Raw genomic sequence first — 25551 nt, forward strand, 5'->3', positions numbered from 1 at the left:
GCGGGGCCGCTCCCTCAGGCGCGTGCGCGCGGCTCCGGGTGCGTGTGTCTGCGTGCGCGGGCGCGCGCCGTCCGAGCGGGGCGGGCCCGGCGGGTTTTGACTGCTCCGCGGTTCTGAGGCGGAGCGGAGGACAGGTCCGGGGGACGCTGCTTCCTCTACTCCTGGGCTGAAGGGGCGAGGGAGCTGAAGGTGAGCAGTCGGGGCGTCAGCGACCCGCGAGGACTTGACGTGGCGGCGGCGCCCGGAGTGGCGCCGGGCTCCGGCCGCGGTGCAGCTGCCGCTGGAAGGGAAGAGCGACGGCTCGAGTTGGCCCTCCTCCCTTTGTGTGTGGGGTGGGGTCCACCCCCCGGCGGCCCTCGGACCGGCCTCCCCTCGGCCGCCTGGGACTGCGCGGGCGGCAGGGGCGGGGGCGGCGGTGGACGACGCCCGCCTCTCCGCGACCTAGAGGTCTTCGGGGGTCTGGAGACGCCCCGGGCTGCGAGGCCCTGGAAGGGCACCTGGGAGACCCGGGGGGGGGGGGGCGGGGGGCGTCCGCGTCTCCGCGACTCGGGTCTCCGGGTTCTGGAGGCTGCGGAGGGGCACCTGGGAGGCCCGGGCTTGTCCCGGGATCGCGCGCGGCTCCCCCCATTCCCTTCGGGAGCCCCCACTGCTTACCTCCCCGCCCCCACCTGGACTTGCCAGTCTGTCCCCGCAGGGCTGCTCTCCCGGTAAGACCTTGGTGCACAGGTTTGGGTAAGTTTGCGTCTCGCTTTCCTGCCCGAGCTGGCGTCTCTGGAGGTTCAGTAGCGGAATTCAGGGGCTCAGACTTGTGGGGCAAGGAGTAACCGATAACCTGCCACTGTACTGGAAGAGAAATTATCAAAAGAGGAAGTAGCCAGCCGTTTCTGTTTTCCTGGATGAAATTGCTCTTTACTTTCTATTTCATGTCTTTGAAGAGTTTGATTTTACATTTTGATGCGGTTCCAAAAGGTCGGGCACTGAAAATTTGTTCGTAATACAATTTGTGCAGAGTTTAAAAACCTTTAAAATGTATATATTTAGCTTTAATAGGTTGGATGGTTTAATGAGGATGGTTGGAAATGAGTTTCAGGGGTCTGTTTAGCAGTTCACATAACCTAAAAAGTTAAAAATTAAGGATTAAAAAATATTTTATTTATTTATTAATTATAGACATAGAGAGAGAGAGGCAGAGACACAGGCAGAGGGAGAAGCAGGCTCCATGCCGGGAGTCCGAGGTGGGACTCGATCCTGGGACTCCAGGATCATGCCCTAGGCTGAAGGCACTAAACTGCTGAACCACCCAGGGATCCCCATGGATGTTTTATTTAAATTGAGATCACAAAACGTTATTAACGTTTAAAAAATACCATAGCTTTGATTCTAACCATAACTTTTTCTTTTATTCAGTTTTCTACTAGGACTGAGCATTTGGTGAACCTTGACAAATAACAGGCAAGTGCTCATTTAACTATTTCACTGTGTTTGCAGGTGCTATATTTGTGGCACTTTAAAAATATATAGTCATTGTTGAAACTTTTTTTTCTCAAGATTTATTTATTCATGAGAGACACACAGAGAGAGGCAGAAACACAGGCAGAGGGAGAAGCAGGCTCCCCAAGGGGAGCCCGAGGCAGGACTCAATCCCAAGACCCTGAGATCACACCCTGAGCCAAAGGCAGACACTCAACAGCTGAGCCACCCCCGCGACCCTCATTGTTGAAGCTTAATGACAGTCCCTCCTCTTCTGTGCACTCTAAATTAATTGTGCTTATCTGTATTTTTACACTAAGGGCATCACATATTCTCTTTACGTTTAAATTTTTTTTATTAGATTATGAATTTCTTCAGAGGTATGATTTAATCTTCTCTGTAGACTTTGGGGCCTGGTACATATGAGGGGCCCAAATGTTTCTTTTCTTTTTTTTTTTTTAAGATTTTATTTATTTATTTATGAGAGAGACAGAGACAGAGGAGGAGGGGCGGTTGTAGAGACACAGAGGGAGAAGCAGACTCCCCACTGAGCAGGAAGCCCCATGCAGGGTTGGATCCCGGGGCTCCAGGACCATGACTGGAGCCCAAGGCAGACACCTAACCAACTGAACCACCCAGGTGCCCCTCAAATGTTTATTTTATTTTATTTTATTTATTTTATTTATTTTATTTATTTTATTTTATTTATTTTATTTATTTTTTTATTTTTTTATTTTATTTTATATTTTATTTTATTTTATTTATTTTATTTTATTTATTTTATTTTATTTTATTTATTTTATTTTATTTTATTTATTTTATTTTATTTATTTTATTTTATTTTATTTATATTTTATTTTATTTTATATTTTATTTTATATTTTATTTTATATTTTATTTTATTTTATTTTATTTTATTTTATTTTATTTTATTTTATTTTATTATTTTTTCCCTCAAATGTTTATTGATCCCAGGGTCCTGGATGGAGCCCCGCAGGGGTTGGGCCCCACCCCCCTCTGTTCAGCAGGGAGTCTGCTTCTCCCTCTGCCTCTCCCTCCTGCTGGTGCTCTCTCTGTCTCTATCTGAAATGAAATAAAATCTTTTAAAAAAATGTTTATTGAATGAAAAAATTATTGAATACATTTAGACACCCTGTGCTACATTGGGTAGAGTTCTGTTAATGTTTTAAAAATCTGCAAATAGAGCAGCCTAGGTGGCTCTGCTGTTTAGCGCCGCCTTCAGCCCGGGGCGTGATCCTGGAGAACTGGGATCGAGTCCCAAGTCAGGCTCCCTGCATGGAGCCTGCTTCTTTTTCTTTTTTAAAAGATTTATTTACTTACGTACTTACTTACTTATTTATTTATTTATTTATATTTTAGACATAGAGAGAGAGAGAGGGAGGCAGAGACACAGTAGGAGGGAGAAGCAGGCTCCATGCCGGGAGCTGGACGTGGGACTCGATCCTGGGACTCCAGGATCGCGCCCTGGGCCAACGGCAGGCGCTAAACCACTGAGCCACCCAGGGATCCTCTAGCCTGCTTCTTCTGCCTATGTCTCTGCCTCTCTTTGTCTCTGTGTATCTCATAAATAAATAAATAAAATCTTTACAAAAAATAAAATCTGCAAATACTTGGATCTGAGTTTTATGTTATGGAAAAATTTGCATTGTATTTGAAATAAAGTTGGTAGAGGAGTGCCTAGGTGGCTCAGTGGTTTAGCGCCTGCCTTTGGCTCAGGGGTGATCCCAGGGTCGTAGGATGGAGTCCCGCATCAGGTTTCTTGTGGGGAGCCTGCTTCTCCCTCTGTGTGTGTCTCTGCTTCCCTCTCTGTCTCTGTCTCACGAATAAATAAATAAAATGTTAAAAGGAAATAACGTTGGTAGAAACTTGAAGTATTATGCTGTAAAGAATATTATTTTTATTTATTTGCTTTTTAAGATTTTATTTCTTTATTCGACAGAGAGCAAAAGCAGAGGGAGTGGAAGGCAGACGGAGGAGAAGCAGGTTCCCCATTGAGCAGGGAGCTCATCATTGGGCTAGATCCCAGAATCCTGGGATCATGGCCTGAGCTGAAGGCAGACCCTTAATGACTGAGCCATCTAGGTGCCCCTATTTTTATGTATTTTTTAGAGAGCTAAAAAGGGCAGAGGGAGGACAAGAATCTCTTTATTTGGGCAGCCTGGGTGGCTCAGTGGTTTAGCGCCGCCTTCAGCCCAGGGTGTGATCCTGGAGACCTAGGATCAAGTCCCACGTCGGGGCTCCCTGCATGGAGCCTGCTTCTCCCTCTGCCTGTGTTTTTACCTTTCTCTCTCTCTCTCTCTCTCTCTCTGTGTTTCTCATGAATAAATAAATGAAATCTTAAAAAAAAATCTTTTTATTTTATTTTTTAAAGACTTATTTATTTATTTGACAGAGACAATCATTTTGGGAGAAGAGCAGAAGGAGAAAGAAACTTAAGCAGACTCTGCTGAATGTGGAGTTGGCGCCCCGGGGCTGGATCTCAAACAACCCTGAGATCAGGACCTGAGTTGGTTGCTTAATTGTGTCATCCAGGCACCTGGAGAGAGAGAGAATCTTAAGCAGGCTCTACACTCAGCACAGAGCCTGATATGGGGCCCTATCTCATGACCTTGAGATTATGACTTGAGCCAAAATCAAGAGTCAGATGCTCAACTGACTGAGCCACCCAGGTGCCCCTTCTTTGTGTCCACTTAATCCAAAGAATGACCACCAGTGGGTATTTTCTGTAGCTTTATCATACTTAGCAGCTCAGCAAAACATTAATGGAGTAAGCATGTGAGAAATGTATTTACAGATAAGGAGCCAGAGCTAATGCTCACCTAATAATACTCAATACCAACAGTGCTCTGTTTAGTACTATGTTAGATAAAGACACCAAGAAGTTTCTAAACATTGAGATTTTCAGTATGATCACTATTTATAAAAATATTTAAAAATTTTTTAAATTGTAAGAATACTAATATATATTGAAAAGATTAGGACTGTATAGAAAAGTACAAAAAGGAAAAGGGGGAGACACCCAAATCTTGCTACTTAGAAGCAACCCAAAGTATATTTTGTTGAATAGACTTCCTAACATCTGCCTATGTATTTGTATGATATTAACACATTTTTTGTGCTATATCTGGGATTGTATTTCTAATTTTTAAAATCAGCTTGTAGGGAGTATCTTTCCATGTCAGTACATGGAGATGTCGCTCTTTTTTTTTTTTTTTTTTTTTTTTTAAGATTTTAATTTATTCATTTGAGAGAGAGCATGAACGGGGGGAGGGGGATAGGGAGAGGGAGAAGCGGCAGCAGACTCCCCACTGAGCTGGAAGCGTGATATTGGGCTTTATCCCAAGGCCCCAGGATTGTGACCTGAGCTGAAGGCAGATGCTTAACCGACTAAGCCCACCCAGGTGCCCTGAGATGTGTCTTATTTTAAATGGCTATCTAATATTCCATTTTACATACATATTCTAATTTTTAATCCATACTCAGAAAGGTGGGCATTTAGGTTGTTTTCATCTTTTTTTTTTACCTGAACATTCTCTGTTAAATTTTTTTTTGTTTTTTTTTTTTTTTTTGTTAAAGTAAACTCCATGACCAGTGTGGGGTTTGAACTCATGACCCTGAGATCAAGAGTCACATGCTCTATTAACTGAGCCAGCTGGGTACCCCTCTTAACTCTTTTTGTGGATATTTTTGCCTACATATGTGAATGTCTCCTTAAGGTAAGTTTCTAGAAGTGGGATTTCTGGGTTAGAGAAATCCCTTTAAATGCTTTTATATCTTTAGTATATTGCCTTCCAGAAAAGTTTCATACGTTTTGTGCTCTTCTCAAGTAGTGCATATGAAAACTCATTTTGTCACACTTTTTTTTTTTTAAGATTTTATTTATTTATTAATGAGAGGGAGGGAGAAGCAGGCTCCCTGCAGAGCAGTGAGCCCAGAGTGGAACTCGATCCCAGGACCTTGGGATCAGGACTTGAGCCAAAGGCAGACAGTTAACCAACTGAGCCATGCAGGGACCTTTGTCACACCTTTGAAAGCATTGGGTTTTGTGCATTTTTAAAAATCTTTGCAAAAAAATTTTTATTTCTTAATTACCAGTGAGGTTACACATCTTTTCTTTTCTTTTCTTTTTTTTTTTTTATTCATGAGAGACACAGAGAGAGAGGCAGAGACACAGGCAGAGAGATAAGCAGGCTCAATGCAAGGAACCCGATGGACTCAACCTGGGAATCTGGGATTACACCCTGAGCCAAAGGCAGGCGCTCAACTGCTGAGCCACTCAGCCGTCCCAACAAAATTTTTTTTAAGATTTTATTTACTTGACAGAGAGTACACAAGTAGGGGAGCAGCAGAGGAAGAGAGAGAAGTAGGCTCTCCACTGAGCAGGGAGCCTTATGTGGGGCTTGATCCCAGGGCCCTGGGATCATGACCTGAGTTGAAGGCAGATGCTTAACCAACTGAGCCATCTAGGTGCCTCTCACATCCTTTGATATCTTGATTGCCCTGACAAATATTTTGATGTTTTCCCCATAGCTCATGGTTGACAGAGAAAAATTCAAGGGAGGATGGATGCAAAAGCTCGAAACTGTTTGCTTCAATATAGAGAAGCCTTGGAAAAGGACATCAAAACGTCCTACATCATGGATCGTATGATTAATGACGGAGTTTTAACAATATCAGAGGAGGAAAAAGTAAAAAATGAGGTAAAACCCTCTGAGGAAGTCTGTGCTATAAAACTTTTTTCTTTCTACTTTTTATTTAAAAATATTCGATATAATTATTTGAGTTTTAAAAATTTTCTTAATTTTATTTCAGAACTTGCACTGGTCTCTACTAGTTTATGTTGCAAACATATTCTTTGTGGTATATTTATTTTTTTTTAGCCCACTCAACAGCAACGAGCAGCTCTGCTAATTAAAACAATACTTAAAAAAGATAATTATTCCTACATATCATTCTACAATGCTCTGATACATGAAGGGTATAAAGATCTTGCTGCCCTTCTCCATAGTGGCATTCCTGTCATCTCTTCTTCCAACGGTGGCAAAGATTCAGTTGGTGGAATAACTTCACATGGTTTGTATCCATGTCTTCTACAACATTTGGTGTCACAATAGCAATGTAGCTGTAGTTTTGTCTTAATGTAAATGGAGTCTGTTGAAGAGGTTGGTTATGATTAGTTTACTGAAAATGCATGTGAAGAAATTAGTTTTGTTTTCCAATTGAAGTTTTTATTTGCACCTGTGTTAACTCTCACATTTTTCTTGCCCGGTGAGCTGTCTACTGGGCGTTTTTAGAGATTAAAAAGGCAGCTTTGAGGCCTTTAAGCTCTTCTCTAATTCTGTATTTATTGAGTGCATGCATAGGAAAGAATAAGAATCTTTAGAAATCTGTGTTCTTGAAAGGAGTCCCATATTCTTTCCTTTACACCCTCCTTTCTAGTTTTCAATATAAGAAAAAGAGATAGGAGAATCAGGGAAGAATAGAGTGTATAAGGGCAGATATAGATGGAGCCTTGCATTGTTAGTAGTCATCTTGAAAAATTTATGTTTGTTTTTGTTATGTTCCGAGAAATAAGAACATTGAAGTTAGTATGCTAGCCACATTTTCTTCTCTTGGAAGTTCTGAGGGTAAAGCCTCAGCCTTGCTTTCTTTTGTTATTTTATGGTATGACTTGAGTAGCCATTTCAAAGTTCTGTTTGTTCATACTGGTTGTCTTTTGGATTTCAGTGAAGACAGTCCTGTGTGAGGGTGGAGTGCCACAGAGGCCAGTTGTTTTTGTTACCAGGAAGAAGCTGGTGAATGCAATTCGTCAGAACCTATTCAAACTAAGTGATGAACCAGGATGGGTTGTCATATATGGAATGGCAGGTTGTGGGAAGTCTGTTTTAGCTGCAGAAGCTGTTCGAGATCATTTTTTCTTAGATGGTAAGTTTGATTAACATATGTTGCTGCCTAAGGAGTTATTCTTTAGGCATGATAATAGTTTCCTATCGCTGTTGTAACAAATTATGAAAAATTTGGTGACATAAAACAACACAAATTTATTATTGTACAATTTGGGAAATCAGAGTAGTTCTTACTGGGTTAAAGTCAAGGTGTTAGCAGGGCTGAGTTCCTTTTTTTTTTTTTTTTTTTTTTAAAGATTTTAATCACCCATTCATGAGAGAGAGAGAGAGAGAGAGGCAGGGACACCGGCAGAAGGAGAAGCAGGCTCCATGCAAGGAGCCCAACATGGGACTCCATCCTGGGACTCCAGAATCACTCCCTGGGCCGGAGGCAGGTGCCAAAGTGCTGAGCCACCCAGGGATCCCAGCAGGACTGAGTTCTTTTGGAGGCTTTAGGGAAAATCCTTCTCCTTACATTCTCTAGCTTTTAGAGGTAGCCTACATTTCTAGACTCATGGTCCCTTCTTCCATTCTCAAGCTGGCAATACATAATAGCATCTTCAGATCTTTTTCTCTGTTTCTGAACTTTGCTTCTGTCATCACATCTCTCTCTCTGATTCTCACGTATTTGCCTCTCTCTTCTGGGGCCTTTGGGTAATCTAGGATAATCTCTCTCTTTTTTTTTAAAGATTTTATTTATTTATTCCATGATAGTCACACACAGAGAGAGAGAGAGAGAGGCAGAGACAATAGGCAGAGGGAGAAGCAGGCTCCATGCAGGGAGCCCGATGTGGGATTCGATCCCGGGTCTCCAGGATCGCGCCCTGGGCCAAAGGCAGGCGCTAAACCGCTGCGCCACCCAGGGATCCCAATCTAGGATAATCTCATCCCCAAATCTTTAATTTAATTGCATCTGCAAAGTCTTTTTTTGCTATGTAAGGTAACATAAGTTCTTTGGTTTGGGATGTGAACATCTTCTAGGGGCTGTTATTCGGCTTACCACAGGCATGATTACATTTGGAATTTATTTTGTACTGAGCCTGTCACAATGAGGCTTGGCTAACCAGGCTAATAAATTCATATATTATCAGATGGTACTTGTTATCACTAGATTGAAACTAGTTCCCTTGTATCTTAATAATTAGAGGGGATTATGGAGTTGATTTTTTTTTTTTTTAATTTTTTATTTATTTATGATAGTCACAGAGAGAGAGAGAGAGAGAGGCAGAGACATAGGCCGAGGGAGAAGCAGGCTCCATGCACCGGGAGCCCGATGTGGGATTCGATCCCGGGTCTCCAGGATCGCGCCCTGGGCCAAAGGCAGGCGCCAAACCGCTGCGCCACCCAAGGATCCCTATGGAGTTGATTTTAAGTAAGCTTTACATCCATTGTGGAGTTTGAACTCACGACTCTAAGATCAAGAATTGCATGCTCTACCGAATGAGCCAGCTGGGTGCCCCTGGGATTGTGGAGTTGAAAAGGATCTTCAAAAGTTGTTTAGCTTATATCCCTCCCTTTTAGGAAATATTAGACTTAATGCTCTTCTTTTAGTTGAGTGTTGTGGAGAAGGAGGCTTTTGGGAACTCAGTTCCATTAATGATTCTCCTACTGGGTGATTCTCCCATGTATTTGGCATCTTGTATTAAACTATTAATTCCATTTCTGTAATTCTATCAGTTGCTTATCTTTACAAATATTTATAGTAATTTGTCTATCTTATATGTAATCACCAAGAAAGAGAAAAAAATGGGAGTTGACTATAGCAACTAATGAGTTTTTGAGGATAGGCTTTATTTATTTTTTAAGTAATCTTTATACCCAGTATGGGGCTCCAACTGACAGCCCTGAGATCAAGAGTCCCATGGTCTACAGCCAGCCAGGTAGACGCTCCTGCTGATAGGCTTTATAGATTCATTTGCCATCTAATGACTGTCTTTTCTTGCTTTGGATATTCATGTATTCAGTAAATGTTTGAGAGCCTACTATGGAGGTTGGCAAAAAAAGAGGGCCCCCCCCCCAAAAAAAAAAAAAAAAAAAGAAGGCCCCAGTCTATGCATCTAAGAAATTTATTCATAGTCAAGTAGAGCAGACAGGCATGTGAACAAATTATATGTGATAAATTGAGTGGTAGAAATAGTATGTGGTACAAAGTTATAGCAAAGGAAATGTTATGTCTGGGGGAAGAGGATGAACAGGACAGGCTTCCTGAATGACATGACATTTTAGCTGGAGTTTGGAGGAATAATAGAAGTTTTCCAGGCAGACTAGGAATGGGAGAGTAGGGAAGATGGGAGGGTATTGGGTAGATACTGGGATGGGGAAGGGCATACTGTGCAGAAGAGCATTTAGGACATTTGTCAGGTGTACTGCTGACCTTAGTAAATCTGGTGGCTTCTCAGGGTATTCACTGGGAAGAGTTACACAACTATATCAGTCTTCAGTTGCCTCTATTCATTAGTGACTTCAAGGGGAATTTAAAGCTAGTTCCTGAATTCTAGTTGTTAATAACTTTTTTGTTTACAGTACATAATCAGCAGTTAAGAGATTTTATGATGAGATGACAAAATGATGTAATAAATAATAAGCCTTTAAGAGATTTAGAAATATGGAGGCTAGGGCACGTCTGTTTTATTCACTTGGGCTTTAGTTTGTACTTCACAGCTCTTGTCAGTGGTGTTAATCATACTTTTGTCAGAGTATGCCTGATTCCATGGTTTTTTCTCTTTGTAATGAGAGAGGTTTTTTGGAATTCAGTTCCATGCCAGTCTTAGGGCTAATGATTTATTTTAATACTTATAAATTCACTCACTAATATTCTACTGCAAAGTTGATCACCAAGGTGTTTCAGGATAAAAATTGGTTTAAGTTCTTTTAGTGTGAAGAAATGGATTTTTCTTCGAATATTATGATGAATTTCCTTTAAAAAATGTATTTATAACAGTAATTTAAAGATTGAGAGTATGCCCTCAGTTTAAACCACTCAAGATTATTGGGGTGAGTTTTCAATTTTAGAGGTTAAATTGATCAACAACTTAAAATTATCCAGGAATCATAGTATAAATTGTGGTCTCAGATTTTTTTTTTTTTAAGATTTTATTTATTTGTTTATGAGAGACACCGAGAGAGAGGCAGAGACATAGGCAAGGGAGAAGCCCGATGTGGAACTCGATCCCAGGACCCCAGGATCATGCCCTGAGCAGAAGGCAGACGCCCAACCACTGAGCCACCCAGGAGTCACTCACAATAGATTTTTAACCACTTTGTTTTGAGATACTAGCAGTTGTCCAGTACCTAGTGAGCTTAATATCTCTCATGTTCTTTTGTGAGATCTCACATACAAAGGATTAAGTTAATCATGCCTTAGTTAACAGCTAGTACCATATTGGGTTTGCATAAGCCTTAACTTCCTCCTGTGTATGTTTCCTTTTAAGAATTTCTTATTCTCATTTTCCTTTCCCCCCTAAGGAAAGACACACTTTTCCAATGTGTCTCCTGTCCACAACTACAGCACTGCTTCATTCCTGACAATAGATATGTAGGTTTTCCATACATCCTGTAATTCTTTCTTCAAGACTAGCTGGGTATCCTACAATTTAGTTCAATTCTGACACTGTGTATATGGAGATAGTGATGGAGCCCACAGTGTAAGGGTTCAGTCTTTCAAGGTTGCTCTCCTGCTCCCCCTCCCACCCTTCAGATAATCAATCACAAGTCCAGGTTGTTACCTATGCATCTGACCAAATGGCTATAGATTGGAGGTTTGCTCTCCTTGGATTTGATTTATTTGCTAGAGTGGCTTTCTCAGGAAAACATTTTTTTTTTAAACATATATATATATTTTTTAATTTTTTATTTTATTTTATTTATTTATGATAGAGAGAGAGAGGCAGAGACACAGGCAGAGGGAGAAGCAGGCTCCATGCACCGGGAGCCCGATGTGGGATTCGATCCCGGGTCTCCAGGATCGCGCCCTGGGCCAAAGGCAGGCGCCAAACCGCTGCGCCACCCAGGGATCCCATCAGGAAAACATTTTACTTACTACATTACTGATTTATTATAAAAGGATATAACTCAGTAACAGCCAAATGGAAGAGGTGCATAAGGCAAAGTATATGGGAAGGGGTGCAGAGCTTCCATGCCCTCTCTAATGTACCACTGTCTCCACATCTTCATCCCGGAAGCTCTCTGTACCCTGGTTTTGAGAGGCTTCATTACAAAAACTGATTGAATCATTGACCCTTGGTGATTGAATTCAGTCTTTAGCCTCACTTCCTTCCCTAAAGGTCTGAGAGCTCTGGGGCATGGGGCTGAAAGTTCCAACTGTCTGTATGGCAACAGTCCCCATCCTTAGCTTATATCAAGGCTTTCCAAAAACAACTTGATTAACATAAACTCAAGTGTGGTTAAAAGAGGCTTTTTATAATAATAATAATTTAACTTTTATAGCTCCAGAAATATTTCAGGAACTGGAAACAAAATTAAATATTGTAAAAAGTGCCCCTATGGCTCTTATTTGGGAAATTACAAGGGTTTTATAGCAGTGTGCCAGGAATAGTGATGAAGACCAAATAATATCACAATATCCCACTTCACCATAGGTGTTCCTTCTAATATATTTATGTATGTTTTCTTGTAAAACATTTGGGCAGATATTGTAAATTTGCATAAATGTTATAATTATTTTATTGTTTCTTAACTCTCTTGATACTGTTTTTTTTTTTTTTTTTTAAAGATTTTATTTATTTATTCATGAGAGACAGAGAGAAAGAGAGGCAGAGACACAGGCAGAGGGAGAAACAGGCTCCACGCAGGGAGCTGGACGTGGGACTCGATCCCGGGTCTCCAGGATCACGCCCCGGGCTTCTGAAGGCAGGCGCTAAACTGCTGAGCCACCCAGGGATCCCCTCTTGATACTGTTTTTAAGATTTATCCCTGCTGGCTGCACATCTTGTTACACCTGATGGCTGCCTTACATGGGATATACATCCAGCACATTTTATCATTATTCATTTCCCTAGCTAATAGATACATAGATTGTCTCCAACTCTGCTGCCCCAGCAAAGCTGGGTTGAACTTTTTTTGTTTTTTTAAGATTTTATTTATTTATTCATGAGAGATACAGAGAGAAAGAGAGGCAGAGACACAGGCAGAGGGAGAAGCAGGCTCCAAGCAGGGAGCCCAACATGGGACTCGATCCCGGGTCTCCAAGATCACACCCTGGGCCGAAGGCAGCGCTAAACTGCTGAGCCACCCAGGCTGACCCTGGGTTGAACTTTTATAGAAGTGAGAAAAAAATTTTAAAATTTTATTTAAATTCAATTAATTAACATATAATATATAATTGGTCTCAGAGGTAGATGTCAGTGATTCTTATGTAACACCCAGTGCTCATTACATCACATGCCCTCCTTAATGTCCATCACCCCAGTTACCCTGTCCCCTCCTCTCCCCCCTCCAGTGACCTTCCGTTTATTTCCTATGAGTAAGAGTCTCTTATGGTTTGTCTCCATCTCTGATTGCATTTTGTTTTATTTTTCCCTCTCTTCCTCTATGATCTGTTTTGTTTCTTAAATTCCACATGAGTAAGATCATATGATAATTGTCTTTCTCTGATTGACTTATTTCACTTAGCATAATATCCTCTAGTTCTGTTCATCTGTTAGAGGACATCTGGGCTCTTTCCATAGTTCAGCTATTGTGGACATTGCTGCTATAAACATTGGTGTGCATGTGCCCCTTGGGACCATTACATTTGTATCTTTGGGGTAAATACCCAGGAGTGCAATTGCTGGGTTGTAGGTAGCTCTATTTTCAACCTTTTTTTGTTTTTATTTAAAGATATATTTATTCATGAGAGACAGAGAGAGAGAAAAAGAGAGGCAGAGACACAAGCAGGCGCCATGCAGGGAGGCTGATGTGGGACTTGATCCTGGGGCTCCAGGATCACGCTCTGGGCTGAAGCCAGGCGCTCAACTGCTGAGCCACCCAGGCATCCCAGGTTTCCTTTTTATTTTTATTTATTTTTATTTTTTTTAGATTTTATTTATTTATTCATGAGGGACACACAGAGCGAGAGAGAGAGAGAGGCAGAGACATAGGCAGAGGAAGAAGCAGGCTCCATGCAGGGAACTCGACGGGGGACTTGATCCTGGGACTCCAGGATCACGTCCTGGGCCAAAGGCAGGCGCTAAACCACTGAGCCACCCAGGGATCACCCAGGTTTCCTTTTTAAAATTTCTTAGTGTCATTTGTTTTTCCATTGAGATTTTCATCTTTTTCTCATTGCTCTCTAGGAGTTTCTTCTATATTTTAGATATTAGGCCTTGTTGGTTTTAGACCAACAAAGATGTATAAACATCTTTTTATTTGTTTCTATTAACTTTGTCCTGGATGTCTTGAACAGAAATTTTTAATTCTGATATAGTTAAATCAATGAATTTTTGTGTCTTCTAATTTGTGCTTCTTGAATTTTGCTTAAGTAGTCCTGTTATAATCTTAGCATTCATATTTAATCATTAATGTTTTTGGATTCTGTTTTAGTATATCCACTAGTTAAAGAGTAGATACTTTCCTAAATATAATTTTTTTAAATTTAAAATCAATTTCTAAAGATAAATTTTAATCTCTGGAGCACACTTCTACTTTATAGGAGCACTGAATTTTTGCCATTTAATTGTAGTACAAAACCTTGTTTTTCTTTTGAAAGTGTAAATAACTAAAGTTTATAAACTTCATTAAAACTGTGATTTCTGCAGAAGTTTTGTTCTTAGTATGGTATTTGGTAAAATTAAAAAAAAATTAAGTTCTTAAGTATTTATGCCCATACATTTTTAGTAACCCAGTTTCCTTTTTGGGTGTTCAACCCTTTATTTATTTTGGGGGGTATAAAGGAATTGTGAAGAGTTCATGTTTTAAACTGTTGACACTGTTATTTTTGTGCTGAGTTTCTAAAGTATGGAAGCTTTCTCCAAAGGCTGTCTGTTTTTTCTGTCCTTCCCAAGATTTCTTTGATTCTATTAAATGTTTAATTGCTGTCAGGATAAGTCACACATGAAAGTAGGATGAGGAGGTTAATTTTCTCTGATTAAAGGCAATTTTTCTGTAAATAAGTTTCTCTGAATTACAGGTATAAGCCTCATTCAAGGCTAAATTGCTCCCTCTTGTGCCCGTAATCAAGATGTTTACATTTTTTCTGAAATGTGGAATTAATACTTAGCATTTAACTATCATATTGTGTCAGTAGGATATTTGCAGGTCAGTTGGTCATTTGGTTTCTTCACCTTTCTTTGTAAAGCTAGCAGTGTTTTATTTTTATTGTGTATGTTTCTTTTTCTTTCATTTTTTAAAAATAAACTCTACACCCTTGTGGGACTTGAACTCATGACTCTTGAGATCAAGACCTGAGTTGGGATCAAGAATCAGACACTTAACTGAGCCATCCAGGTGCCCTGATTTTTAAGAAATTTTAAGTAGGATGCACACATTAAAAAAAAAAAATCACCACAAAACCTTAGGAGCAGCAACAGGTACTTTAAAATTTGTTTAAATATCACAAAAATAGGGGTGCCTGGCTGGCTCAGTCCGTAGAGCATGTGACTCTTGATCTTGGGGTTATAAGTTTGAGCCCCATGTCGGGTATAGAGATTACTTAAAATCTTAAAATATAACAAATACAGTTTTTTCATTTAAAAAGAAGTAAAAATTCTTTTCACCTGCCCTTCCCTTTCTCCTAAATTCTAAATCCTTCAACAGAGGTCATTGTGGTGAACAGTTGAGTGAATTTTTCCAAGCTTTTTTCCTGTTTCCTGTGCATTTATAAACCTGTGCATGCACAGAACACAGGCTTAACACTAAGGGAAACCTCAGAGATTTACTGTTTCATAAATATTACTTACACTGAAGGAAGTCTAAGGGAACTTCCGGAAGCTTTCCCTGATGATCAAACTGTGCTCCACAGCACTATCTTTACGGTAGTTACTGCAGAATTCCTGGTCATTTGTTACCTTTTAGATTCTCAGGCCGTTACTACTTAGTACACTGTCATTTGTCATTTCTGATCTCGGTCTTCTTCTTTCATTCCCAGTCTTTTCTGTCTTACCCTCTAGATTTCCTCCTCTGTGGTCAGGAAACTCTATTTTATCAACTTGTTCTTGGAATGTTTATGTCCTTGCCTTATCTGAAATTGGGTAATTTCCAAAAGATACCACATTCTCTGTAGCCTTCTTCCGTGGTGTGGAGATTTTTTTCCTTTATATCCTACGTACCTCAGCACCAGGAAATAGGTGGATGTTGTCCTTGCTTTTCTATTGCCTCGTCCAGAACATTAGTAATCCCTTTTCCAACTAGTCTTTGTCTTTTGAGGTTCATTTCTCTGATCTTTCCTAGTTATGATATTGCTCTTATTCATTGATTATTGGAGTTCTTAGTTATAAATTTAAGCTCTTCTGTTGACACTCTTAGTAAGATAACCATATTTATGTGAATGAATCATCCAAAACCTTAGCCTCTCAGTTGCTTGATGTCTTTATCTGCAGTGACCATTTTCATTACTTCCCTTTATCCAGGTACTTCCTTATCACCGGTTGGCCCTTGTCCTTGCCAATACCAGAAGTGGTACCACTTTTGAAATCTCAATGTTCTACTTTTTGCCTACCTCCACTTAATTCTATTCAAGTTCACTACTACAGTTTTCTGACCTATCAAGACTTACTCCTTCATTCCCTAATAACTGCACTGTTTATCCCATCAGCCCCCTCTTACACTCAGGTTTTTATCACTCATTATTCAGTTGCTTCTTTGCACATGCTCTTGGTCCTTTAGTTTCTTACTTGGGTAAATGCTGCTTCCTTCTCTATGCTAGGAGACGGAATCTAATTGCTTACTCCCTACTGCTTCATCTGAACAGTTACTTGCTTATTCCTCATTTCTTCACCCAGACTATTACTTGCTTCCTCTTTACTGGAGAAAATCACCCAACTGAGTTCCGATTTAAGTTCATAATCATAAACCTTGGCAAATTTACAAGTTAGATTTAGCTTAGTGGATGTATAACCATTGCATTGAAGTTTGTAGGGTGTAATCATAAAAAACTTTTTTCCCCTATTGCCTGTTTAAAACTTCCCTGGTGCTGTTTCTTTTACAGGTTCAGAGTCCCCAGGTCATTTTGAGTTTTAAAAACAATCTAGTTTTTTGGAAAGATTTATTTATTTATTAGGGGAAAGAGAGAGGGAAAATGCATGTGAGTAGGGGAAGGGCCAGGGAGACAGGCACCCTATCAGTTTGTTTTCTGTAGTTAAGAGTCAGTTTCTTGGTTTGTTTCTTTCTTTTTTTCCTTTTGCTTATTTGTTTCTTAAATTCCACATATGGGTGAAATCCTGTAGTATTTGTCTTTGATTTATTTCACTTAGCATTGTATTTTCTAGCTCCATCCATGTCATTGCAAATGATAAGATTTTATTTTTTTATGAAAGAATAATATTCCATTGTGTATATATACCACATCTTCTTTATCCATTCATTAATTGATGGACACTTCAGCTACTTCCATATCTTGGCTATTCTAAACAATTCTGCCATAAATATAGGGGTGCATGTATATCTTTGAATTACTTTTTTTTTTTTTAAGATTTTTTTGTTTTATTTTTTAAAGATTTTATTTATTTATTTTTCATGAGACTACACAGAGGCAGAGACACAGGCAGAGGGAGAAGCAGGCTCTCTGCAAGGAGCCCGATGTGGGACTCAATCCCAGAACTGGGATCACACCCCAAGCCAAAAGCATAGGCTCAACTGCTGAACTACCCAGGCATCCCTAAAGATTTTATTTATTGAGAGAGAGATAGCAAGAGAGAACATGAGTGGGGTTGGGGGGGTGGTGATGCAGAGAGAGAGAGAAGCAGGCTCAATCCTGGAACCCCAGGATTATGACCTGAGCCAAAGGCAGATGCTTTTTAATTAAAAAAAAAATTATTTATTTATTCATGAGACACACAGAGAGAGACAGGTAGTGACATAGGCAGAGAGAGAAGCAGGCTTCCTGCAGGGAGCCTGACATGGGACTTGATTATAGAACCCCAGGATCACTACCTGAGCCAAAGGCAGACACTCTAACCACTGAGCCACCTAGGTACTTTCCAAAGGCAGATGCTTAACTGGCTGAACCACCCAGGCACCTCTGAATTACTGTTTCTGTATTTGGATAAATAGAGCCGTTGATGGATCATAGGGTAGTTTTTAACTTTTTGAGGACTTTCCATACTGTTTTCCACAGTGACTGTACCAGTTTGCATTCCAACAGTCGAATTTCAGTAATAACTAAAATGTCAGACAGCCTCATTTATATATAAGGTTTTCTCCTGCCTCAGTTGGGCTTGCCTCAGGCTTGTGAAGAAGTGGATTAACATGGACATTGCAGGTTGTTTCTTTTTCCTGCTGCAAACAACGCTGCAGTGAATATCCTTGAGGCACAATAGTTTAGGAGTTGAGCTTTGGTGCTGGAGGTTTGAATCCCAGCTATGCTTTATTATCTGTGTAACCTTGGACAAATTACTCAACCTTTATATACCTCAGTTTCCTCCTCTGTATAATGGGGGTAATAATAGTGTCTGTGGGATGTCTTGGTGGCTCATTCGGTCAAGTGTCTGACTCTTGATTTCAGCTCAGGTTTTTATCTAAGGTTGTAAGTTTGAACCCCAGGTTGGACTCCCTGCTGGGTGTGCAGCCTACTTAAAAAAAAAACAAACATAGTGTCTGCTTGATAGTTTAAGTATGTGTATTAAATATAGGTTAATATGTAGAACTCTTAGAATAGTATTCAATAAATATGTCATAAATAGGTCTTCGCATATATATAAATCTTTTGGATGATTAAGCTTCTAAAATAATGATTTTTGTAGTTAATTTTATTTGTGAATAAAATTAATAAGTAAATAAATTACCCTCTGATATAACTTATTTATCTTTTATCTGTCTTTTTCTTTTTCTTATTTATGATCACATAATATAAATTCTTACGATTAATGACTAGTATGTTCTAATGCTTCTGCTTACCATATTTTACACATACGGACCCCTCTTACATTTTTTTATATCTATGTGGGGAACTGATTAAGTTGGCTCTTGAAGCTGTGTAAGTAAAAATATGTATTTTATGATATACAGTGACTTAATTAACAATGATGATGATAATAGTTGATAGTAATAAGAGTAATGAACATTCTTATATGGTGCCTGTTAGTTCAAAGCTTAATATTTGCAAGATGCTCTCAGATCCATGTGACTAACAATCCTGTCTGTTTTAATTACTTATTGTTACATAGCAAGTTCACATATGTTATATCACTAACTTCTCACAGTAACTCTGAAATAGGTAAGGTAAACAGTCTTATTCATTAATGAAAGTGAGGTTAAGTGATTTGCTAAAGATTGCATAGCTAGTAAGCAGTAAAGCCAGACTTGAACCTAAATTCTTACTTTTAAGTTTCTTTTTTTCTTTTCTTTCTTTCTTTTTTTTTTTTTTTTTAGAGATTTTATTTATTCATTCATGAGAGACATAGAGAGGCAGAGACACAGGTAGAGGGAGAAACAGGCTCCATGCAGAGAGCCTGATGTGGGACTCGATCCTGGCACTCCAGGATCATGCCCTGGGCGGAAGGCAGCACTAAACTGCTTAGCCACCCAGGGATCCCCTCTTTTTTTTTTTTTTTTTAAGATTTTATTTATTTATTCATGAGAGACACAGAGAGAGAGAGAGAGGCAGAGACACAGGAAGAGGGAGAAGCAGGCTCCATGCAGGGAGCCCAACGTGGGACTTGATCCTGGGTCTCGAGGATCACACCCTGGGCTGAAGGCAGCGCTAAACCGCTGAGCCACCCGAGCTGCCCCTTTTTAGTTTCTATACGAGAACCATAACAAATGAGTTATGTATTCCTGGTATCAGTGGTTCTCAGTCAGAAGTGATTTTGACAATGTTTGGAGTTATCTTTGGTTGTCACAACCAGGGAAGGGGAATGCTACTAGCTGCTGGTGGGTAGAGGCTAGGGGAGACTGTTAAACATCCTGCAATGCATAGGAAATTTCTATACAATAAAGAATTATCTAGTCCCAAATCTCAGGAGTGCTAAGGTTGAGAAACTGTGCTCTACAGTGATCGCTGACGACATAGGACTAAGACTGTAAATTTTTGTTTGGTAAGATTTTGCTGATAAACAGGTTTACTTTAAACTTCAGTTTCTTTACATCTTCATCTTTTCTTAGATTCAGGTTATAAAGCTCAACAGTACTCTACAAGCAAATTTATACCCTGAAACAAGAAAAATTGAAGATAGGATGAGATTGAAAATTGGAGCAAATCTGCTACTTATCATTAAAATCTTTCAAAGGAGGACTCTTGTTCAAAGGTCTTAAGTTTATTATTTTTTCTTCACTAGGCTGTTTCCCAGGGGGTGTACACTGGGTTTCAGTTGGGAAACAAGACAAAGCTGGGCTTCTGATGAAATTGCAGAATCTTTGCACACGGTTGGATCAGGATGAGAATTTCTCTCAGAGGCCTCCACTCAATATTGAAGAAGCTAAAGACCGTCTTCGCCTTCTTATGCTGCGCAAACACCCAAGGTACAAAGAGTCAAATTTAGTTGGTATGTGAAGTCCCAATGAAATTTAACTTCTGACATTTTGAGAACATCATGTCTTTTCTTGCTGTTCAATAGAGATCTAAAAATGAAGCATTCCTTTTCTGCTCTTGTCTTACATTAAAAAGTGGCTGCCACTTGCCTGAAATTGCTACTTTTCTTTGCATCTTCCCTACCATATTGTCTCTTAAGTACCACTGAGATGCTCAGGAAGTACTTCTTAAGGTGAGTTGGTGAGTGGTCTTTGCTAGAAAATGCAAGCTTCTTACCTTGAATTTGTTATTTCTAATGGATAACACTGAACAAGAGATGGAATAAATGTAAAATAATTACTTATTTAATGAGACCGTTCTCTTGTTTTGTCTTAGTTTTGGGATACATAAAACCAATCAAAAATTGGCACAGAGGTTCTTTATCATTAGGAATAAACAAACTGATTTATGGATGGAAAAAAAACCCTACTAGTGTACCAAATGAAAGGTAATATTCTTGTAGTGCATTATATTAGGTTGGAAAATATATATATACACATACATATATGTAACTCTTCTACTTCTGTGAACTTCAAGAGTTTGTTTTGTTTAATTTGTTCAATAAATACCATTATAATTATGTGCCAGGCACTGTTATCAACTATTCCTCAGTTTTCATTAGCCAGCAGGAAGACAGTAGTTTAGTTGCTTGGGTTAACAATATAACCATCAGTAGTTAATCACCTGGGATTCAGCCAACACTTTGATCTCCATGGTCTAACACCCATTCTTTCATTGGTTCATTTAACCAACATTGAGTGTTGTGCCAGGTTCTTGGTCTATTGCTACAAGTACAAAGATGAATAAAGCCTTCCTTGGGAGTTCAACAGTAAATTGGGTGAGAATTAGATAATGGCTCTGAATTATTTTTAATGCCGCGGTACAGCTGATGATGCAGTACACTTTCGTATGTAGCAGTGGCTGAGTATGGCAGTAATTTTTAAATTGGTAAGGGGATTAATATTAGAATATTGGGTGAGAGTAGTAATTTGGGAAAAGCCTCTTAGGTGATTGTATGGATGCATACTATAGAGAACAAGCTCCTTTCTCTCTGGCTTGTTTCCCATCCAGATTCTTGTTATTGTTCCTTCCCCTTGGTAGTCACTAATATCTATTTTTCTGGAGGAAATGGGATTGAAAGTATGACTTTTTTTTTTTTTTTTTTTTTAAGAGAGAGGGTAGGGAAGGAGCAGAAGGAAGGAGAGGGAGAGAAAGCATCTCAAGCAGGCTCCACACCCAGCACAGAGCCCGACTCACGGCTCGATCTCACAACCCTGAGATCATGATCTGGGCTGAAATCAAGAAATCGGGAGCTTAACAGACTGAGCCCTGAGACCAGGTGCCTCGAGACTACTAAATATTAACCTCTTTTCTTGTGCAGTATCCTTTCTCTACTCCTGTTTTCTTTCTCTGTGAAAGCAAAAGTGATTTCTATTTAGGAAAATATTATGAATGCTATCAGATGTTAGCCCATGCTTATAAAATCATTTTTTAAATTTCTCTCTCAGCAGCATTTTGGTGTATACTTTTGCAATTTTCCAGGCTGTATGTGTACCAGAATCTTTTTTTGTAGTGTACAGAAGTGTGTACCATTAGGATAAAAATGCTAGTGTGTAATTATACTATCAGCTTTTAGTTGTATTTATTTTCCATCTGTTCTGCTGAGTTCAAAAAAGTTTTTGGAGAAACCAATCAAGAATTGGCACAGAGGTTCTTTATCATTAGGAATAAACAAACTGATTTATGGATGGAAAAAAAACCCCACTAGTGTACCAAATGAAAGGTAATATTCTTGCTAGTGCATTATATTAGGTTGGAAAATACAAAATTGCTGGTTTTGTAGGTAAAAAATGGTCAGATATCATCATTGTTAAATGATTGATTCTAATGCTAACCTGACCCCAGTTCTCATTTGTTTTTGGTGCTTAAAGAGTGAATTAGAAAAATCTCATTGCTTGGATACTTCTTTTAAGGCCCTCGGTAACCAATTTTTATTTTTTTCAAATTTTTTTTATTTATTTATGATAGTCACAGAGAGAGAGAGAGAGAGGCAGAGACATAGGCTGAGGGAGAAGCAGGCTCCATGCACCGGGAGCCCGATGTGGGATTCGATCCCGGGTCTCCAGGATCGCGCCCTGGGCCAAAGGCAGGCGCCAAACCGCTGCGCCACCCAGGGATCCCCCAATTTTTAACACCTGTATGGTACACATAATTCTCTTTTTGTAGGTTTCCTACCTTTTAAAATGCTTTCGTTGTTTTGGGATAGGAAGAGAGGAAAATCTCTAATTTGTTTTCCTTATTTGATTTAATATATTGTGAAAGGAATATAGCAAAGAAAAGAGGAAGAGCCATGAAATAGACATCTTTATTCTGTAAATTTTATTTTTATTTAAAGATTTCATTTATTTATTCATGAGAGACACAGAGAGAGGCAGAGGCATAGGCAGAGGGAGAAGCAGGCTCCATGCAGGTTGCCTGATATGGGACTTGATCCTGGGGCTGCTGGATCATGCCCTGAGCCAAAGGCAGATGCTCAACCACTGAGCCACCCAGGCATCCCAAAAGAGGTTGAAAATAATAAATGTCATTAGTAATTTAATAAGTTAGTATTACTATTTTTAAAAATTAGGTCTCTGTTGATCTTGGATGATATTTGGGATTCCTGGATATTAAAAGCTTTTGACAATCAGTGTCAGATTCTTCTTACAACCAGAGACAAGAGCGTTACAGATTCAGTAATGGGTAAGGATTAACTTGCTTTTTACTTCCTTTATATCTTAATTTTTTTCTTTATATCTTAATTTGATTAGATTTAAATATATTTAAAGTAAATTACTATATCTTGTGATTTTGTTGCAGGTCCTAAATATATAGTCGCTGTGGAGAGTGACTTAGGAAAAGAAAAAGGACTTGAAATTCTGTCCCTCTTTGTTAATATGAAGAAAGCAGATTTGCCAGAGCAAGCTCATAGTATTATAAAAGAATGTAAAGGTATGGTTATTTATTTTGTATGTGAGAGAATTATAGAGATACTAATTTTACTCTTTTGTAAATTAAGCTTATGAATGTGATAATTTAGCACATGAACATCCAGAAACTTTAGTAGAATATTTTAGTATTTTATATTTTAGGTTCTTCTCTGACACTTTAAATAGATAATAATAATATGGTATTCATTTATTCATTAAAATAATATTTAACGAACACCCACAGTACGTTAGCGAGCGGGGTTAGGTGAAGACATGGTTTCTGCCAAAGAATAAAAAATATAGTGAGAATCAGAGTTTTACATTTTTTTGGTTGGGATTTTATAAAAATAGTATTCTAATTTGATAGGTAAAAACTGGGTTGTCTTCTTCTTTTTTTTTTTTTTTTTAAAAGATTTTATTTATTTATTCATGAGAGACACAGAGAGAGAGGCAGAGACATAGGCAGTGGGAGAAGCAGGCTCCATGCAGGGAGCCCAATGTGGGACTTGATCCCAGGACCCCGGGATAACAGCCTGAGCCAAAGGCAGATGCTCAGCCAGTGAGCTACCCAGGCATCCCTGGTGTTGTCTTCTTAATTTGCATTTTTTATTAGTGAAGTTAAATTTTTTTTTTTTAAAGATTTATTTATTTATTTATGATAGACATAGAGAGAGAGAGAGAAAGAGGCAGAGACACAGGAGGAGGGAGAAACAGGCTCCATGCACCGGGAGCCCGACGTGGGACTCGATCCCGGGACTCCAGGATCGCGCCCTGGGCCAAAGGCAGGCGCTAAACCGCTGCGCCACCCAGGGATCCCAAATTTTTTTTTTTTTGAAGTTAAATTTTTTACCGGTTTCTCTGCATTTTAAGAAATTATCCTTGACTCAATTTTTCATTGTGATAGAAGTGTTTAATTGATTTTTAGGCATTCTGACTATTGAAGCTCTTAGCTCTTGGCCATATTTTTGCAAATACTTTCCCCTAGTTTTTTGTCTGCTTTTTAATTTCATTTGTAGAATTTATTTGACATATAAAAATTTAAAATTTTATGTAGTTCCATCTATCAGCTCTTAAGATTTCTTCCACTGTTGCTAATAATACTTCAGTAGACCTTGTTTTTTCTTCTTTGCCATCCAATAGATACTTGGTTTTGAGTTAATTGACTTTAAAAAAAATTTATTTATTTGAGAGTGCATGCACATACTCACAAGGGGGAAGGGGCAGAATGAAAGGGGAAGCTGACTCTCCACTCAGTGGGGAGCCCAACACAGGGCTTGATCTCACAACCCTGAGATCATGGCCTGAGCTGAAACCGAGAGTCAGATGCTTAACCAACTGAGCCACCCAGGTGCCCCAATGGAGTTAATGGAGTTTAAAAAAATATCTTAGAAAAAAATCACTTCATTTGTATTCATCATATAGGTGATGCTTGCCCCATTCTGAAACATTTAAAAAGTGTGTGAAATGATAAAGAAAAAAATTACCCATAATCTGATAATTATTAGCATCATGAGAGTATTTCAGTCATTTAGGACATATAAAACTTTGAAAAAAATATTGGGATTACAGTGGTTAAATAATTTGAATCTTGCCCTATTCATATAACAGATCTTGAACATTTTCTCACATCTTTAAGTATCTTTTGAAAAAAATTATCATTGGCATAATATTGTGGTAACCTCAATTTATTCAGTTATTTCTCTGTTATTGTTTAACATTTTTTGCTTTTTTTTTTTTTTTTTTTTTTTTGACAAAGTAGGATTTATTGGTGGGCAGGAATAGGGAGGGAGCAGTGCCGAGGTTCTCATAAGTACAGAGCTCTCCCCATATGTCTAAGGGGCTACAATTAGGAATGTATGTATTTGACCCCACAGCCACATGGGATGAGCCACTTTTTAGCCACCATGTCTTCAAATTTGTCTGCATTAAACTTAGTAAAGCCCCACTTCTTGGAAATGTGGATTTTCTGGCGACCAGGGAACTTGAACTCGGCCTTGAGTAGGGCCTCAATCACATGCTCCTAGTTCTGCAGCTTGGTATGGATGGATATAATGACTTGGCCAATGTGGAACCTCGCTCCTGTGTCCTAGGGCTTTCCAAAGGCACCCCTCCATACCTGCCTATGGCCTACATTAGAGATGGCATGAGGTCAGACCTCAGAGTCCACTGGAAAGGACTGTCTCCAAGGTCCCTTAGGCAACCCATACAATCAACAGGCTGCATACACTAGCAAGCAGGCTACTATTTGTAGTGATGGCAAGCTGGGTGCCCATGGAGAAAGGGCACAGTTGGCTTAATTGGCTGCAGAAGGATTTTTCATTATTTTAAATAATGCTCTGATGAATATCCTTAAAGGAAGTCTTTATTTATTTATTTATTTATTTATTTATTTATTTATTTATTTATGGGCTTATTTATTTGTTCATGAGAGACACAGAATGAGAGAGAGAGAGAGGCGGAGAAGCAGGCTCCCCGCAGGGAGCCCAATGCGGGACTCGATCTCAGACCCTGGGATCACGCCCTGAGTTGAAGGCAGATGCTCAGC

At 39.3% G+C, this 25551-nt stretch overlaps 1 protein-coding gene and 1 non-coding gene across 28 annotated transcripts in view; one reads left to right on the plus strand and one right to left on the minus strand.

Annotated features, from left to right (window-relative positions):
* Window positions 1-38: 38 nt before the first annotated feature.
* Window positions 39-25551, plus strand: part of APAF1 (apoptotic peptidase activating factor 1) — a 145617-nt gene continuing 120104 nt past the window's right edge. For 24 of the 27 annotated variants that reach the window (XR_012005948.1, XR_012005953.1, XR_012005950.1 and 21 more), the window contains exons 1-8: window positions 40-189; window positions 1408-1452; window positions 6022-6191; window positions 6372-6564; window positions 7219-7416; window positions 19805-19988; window positions 22667-22779; window positions 22897-23028. Coding sequence is in view for 10 of the 27 variants with exons in the window: in XM_072773239.1 (XP_072629340.1) it covers window positions 6054-6191; window positions 6372-6564; window positions 7219-7416; window positions 19805-19988; window positions 22667-22779; window positions 22897-23028 (958 nt within the window). In the remaining 17 variants the exon portion in view is untranslated. Of the gene's footprint in view, window positions 190-1407; window positions 1453-5067; window positions 5208-6021; window positions 6192-6371; window positions 6565-7218; window positions 7417-19804; window positions 19989-20179; window positions 20231-22666; window positions 22780-22896; window positions 23029-25551 lie in introns of those variants that run through there. The other 3 variants (XM_072773240.1, XM_072773250.1, XM_072773248.1) reach the window with 3 other exon arrangements.
* LOC140603256 (small nucleolar RNA SNORA70) lies at window positions 25181-25313 on the minus strand. The gene has a single exon (XR_012006271.1). It is a non-coding gene; the product is annotated as a small nucleolar RNA SNORA70 (small nucleolar RNA).

The sequence above is a fragment of the Canis lupus genome, chromosome 13 (genome assembly GCF_048164855.1).
Source record: "Canis lupus baileyi chromosome 13, mCanLup2.hap1, whole genome shotgun sequence".
Taxonomy (NCBI): Eukaryota; Metazoa; Chordata; class Mammalia; order Carnivora; family Canidae; genus Canis; species Canis lupus.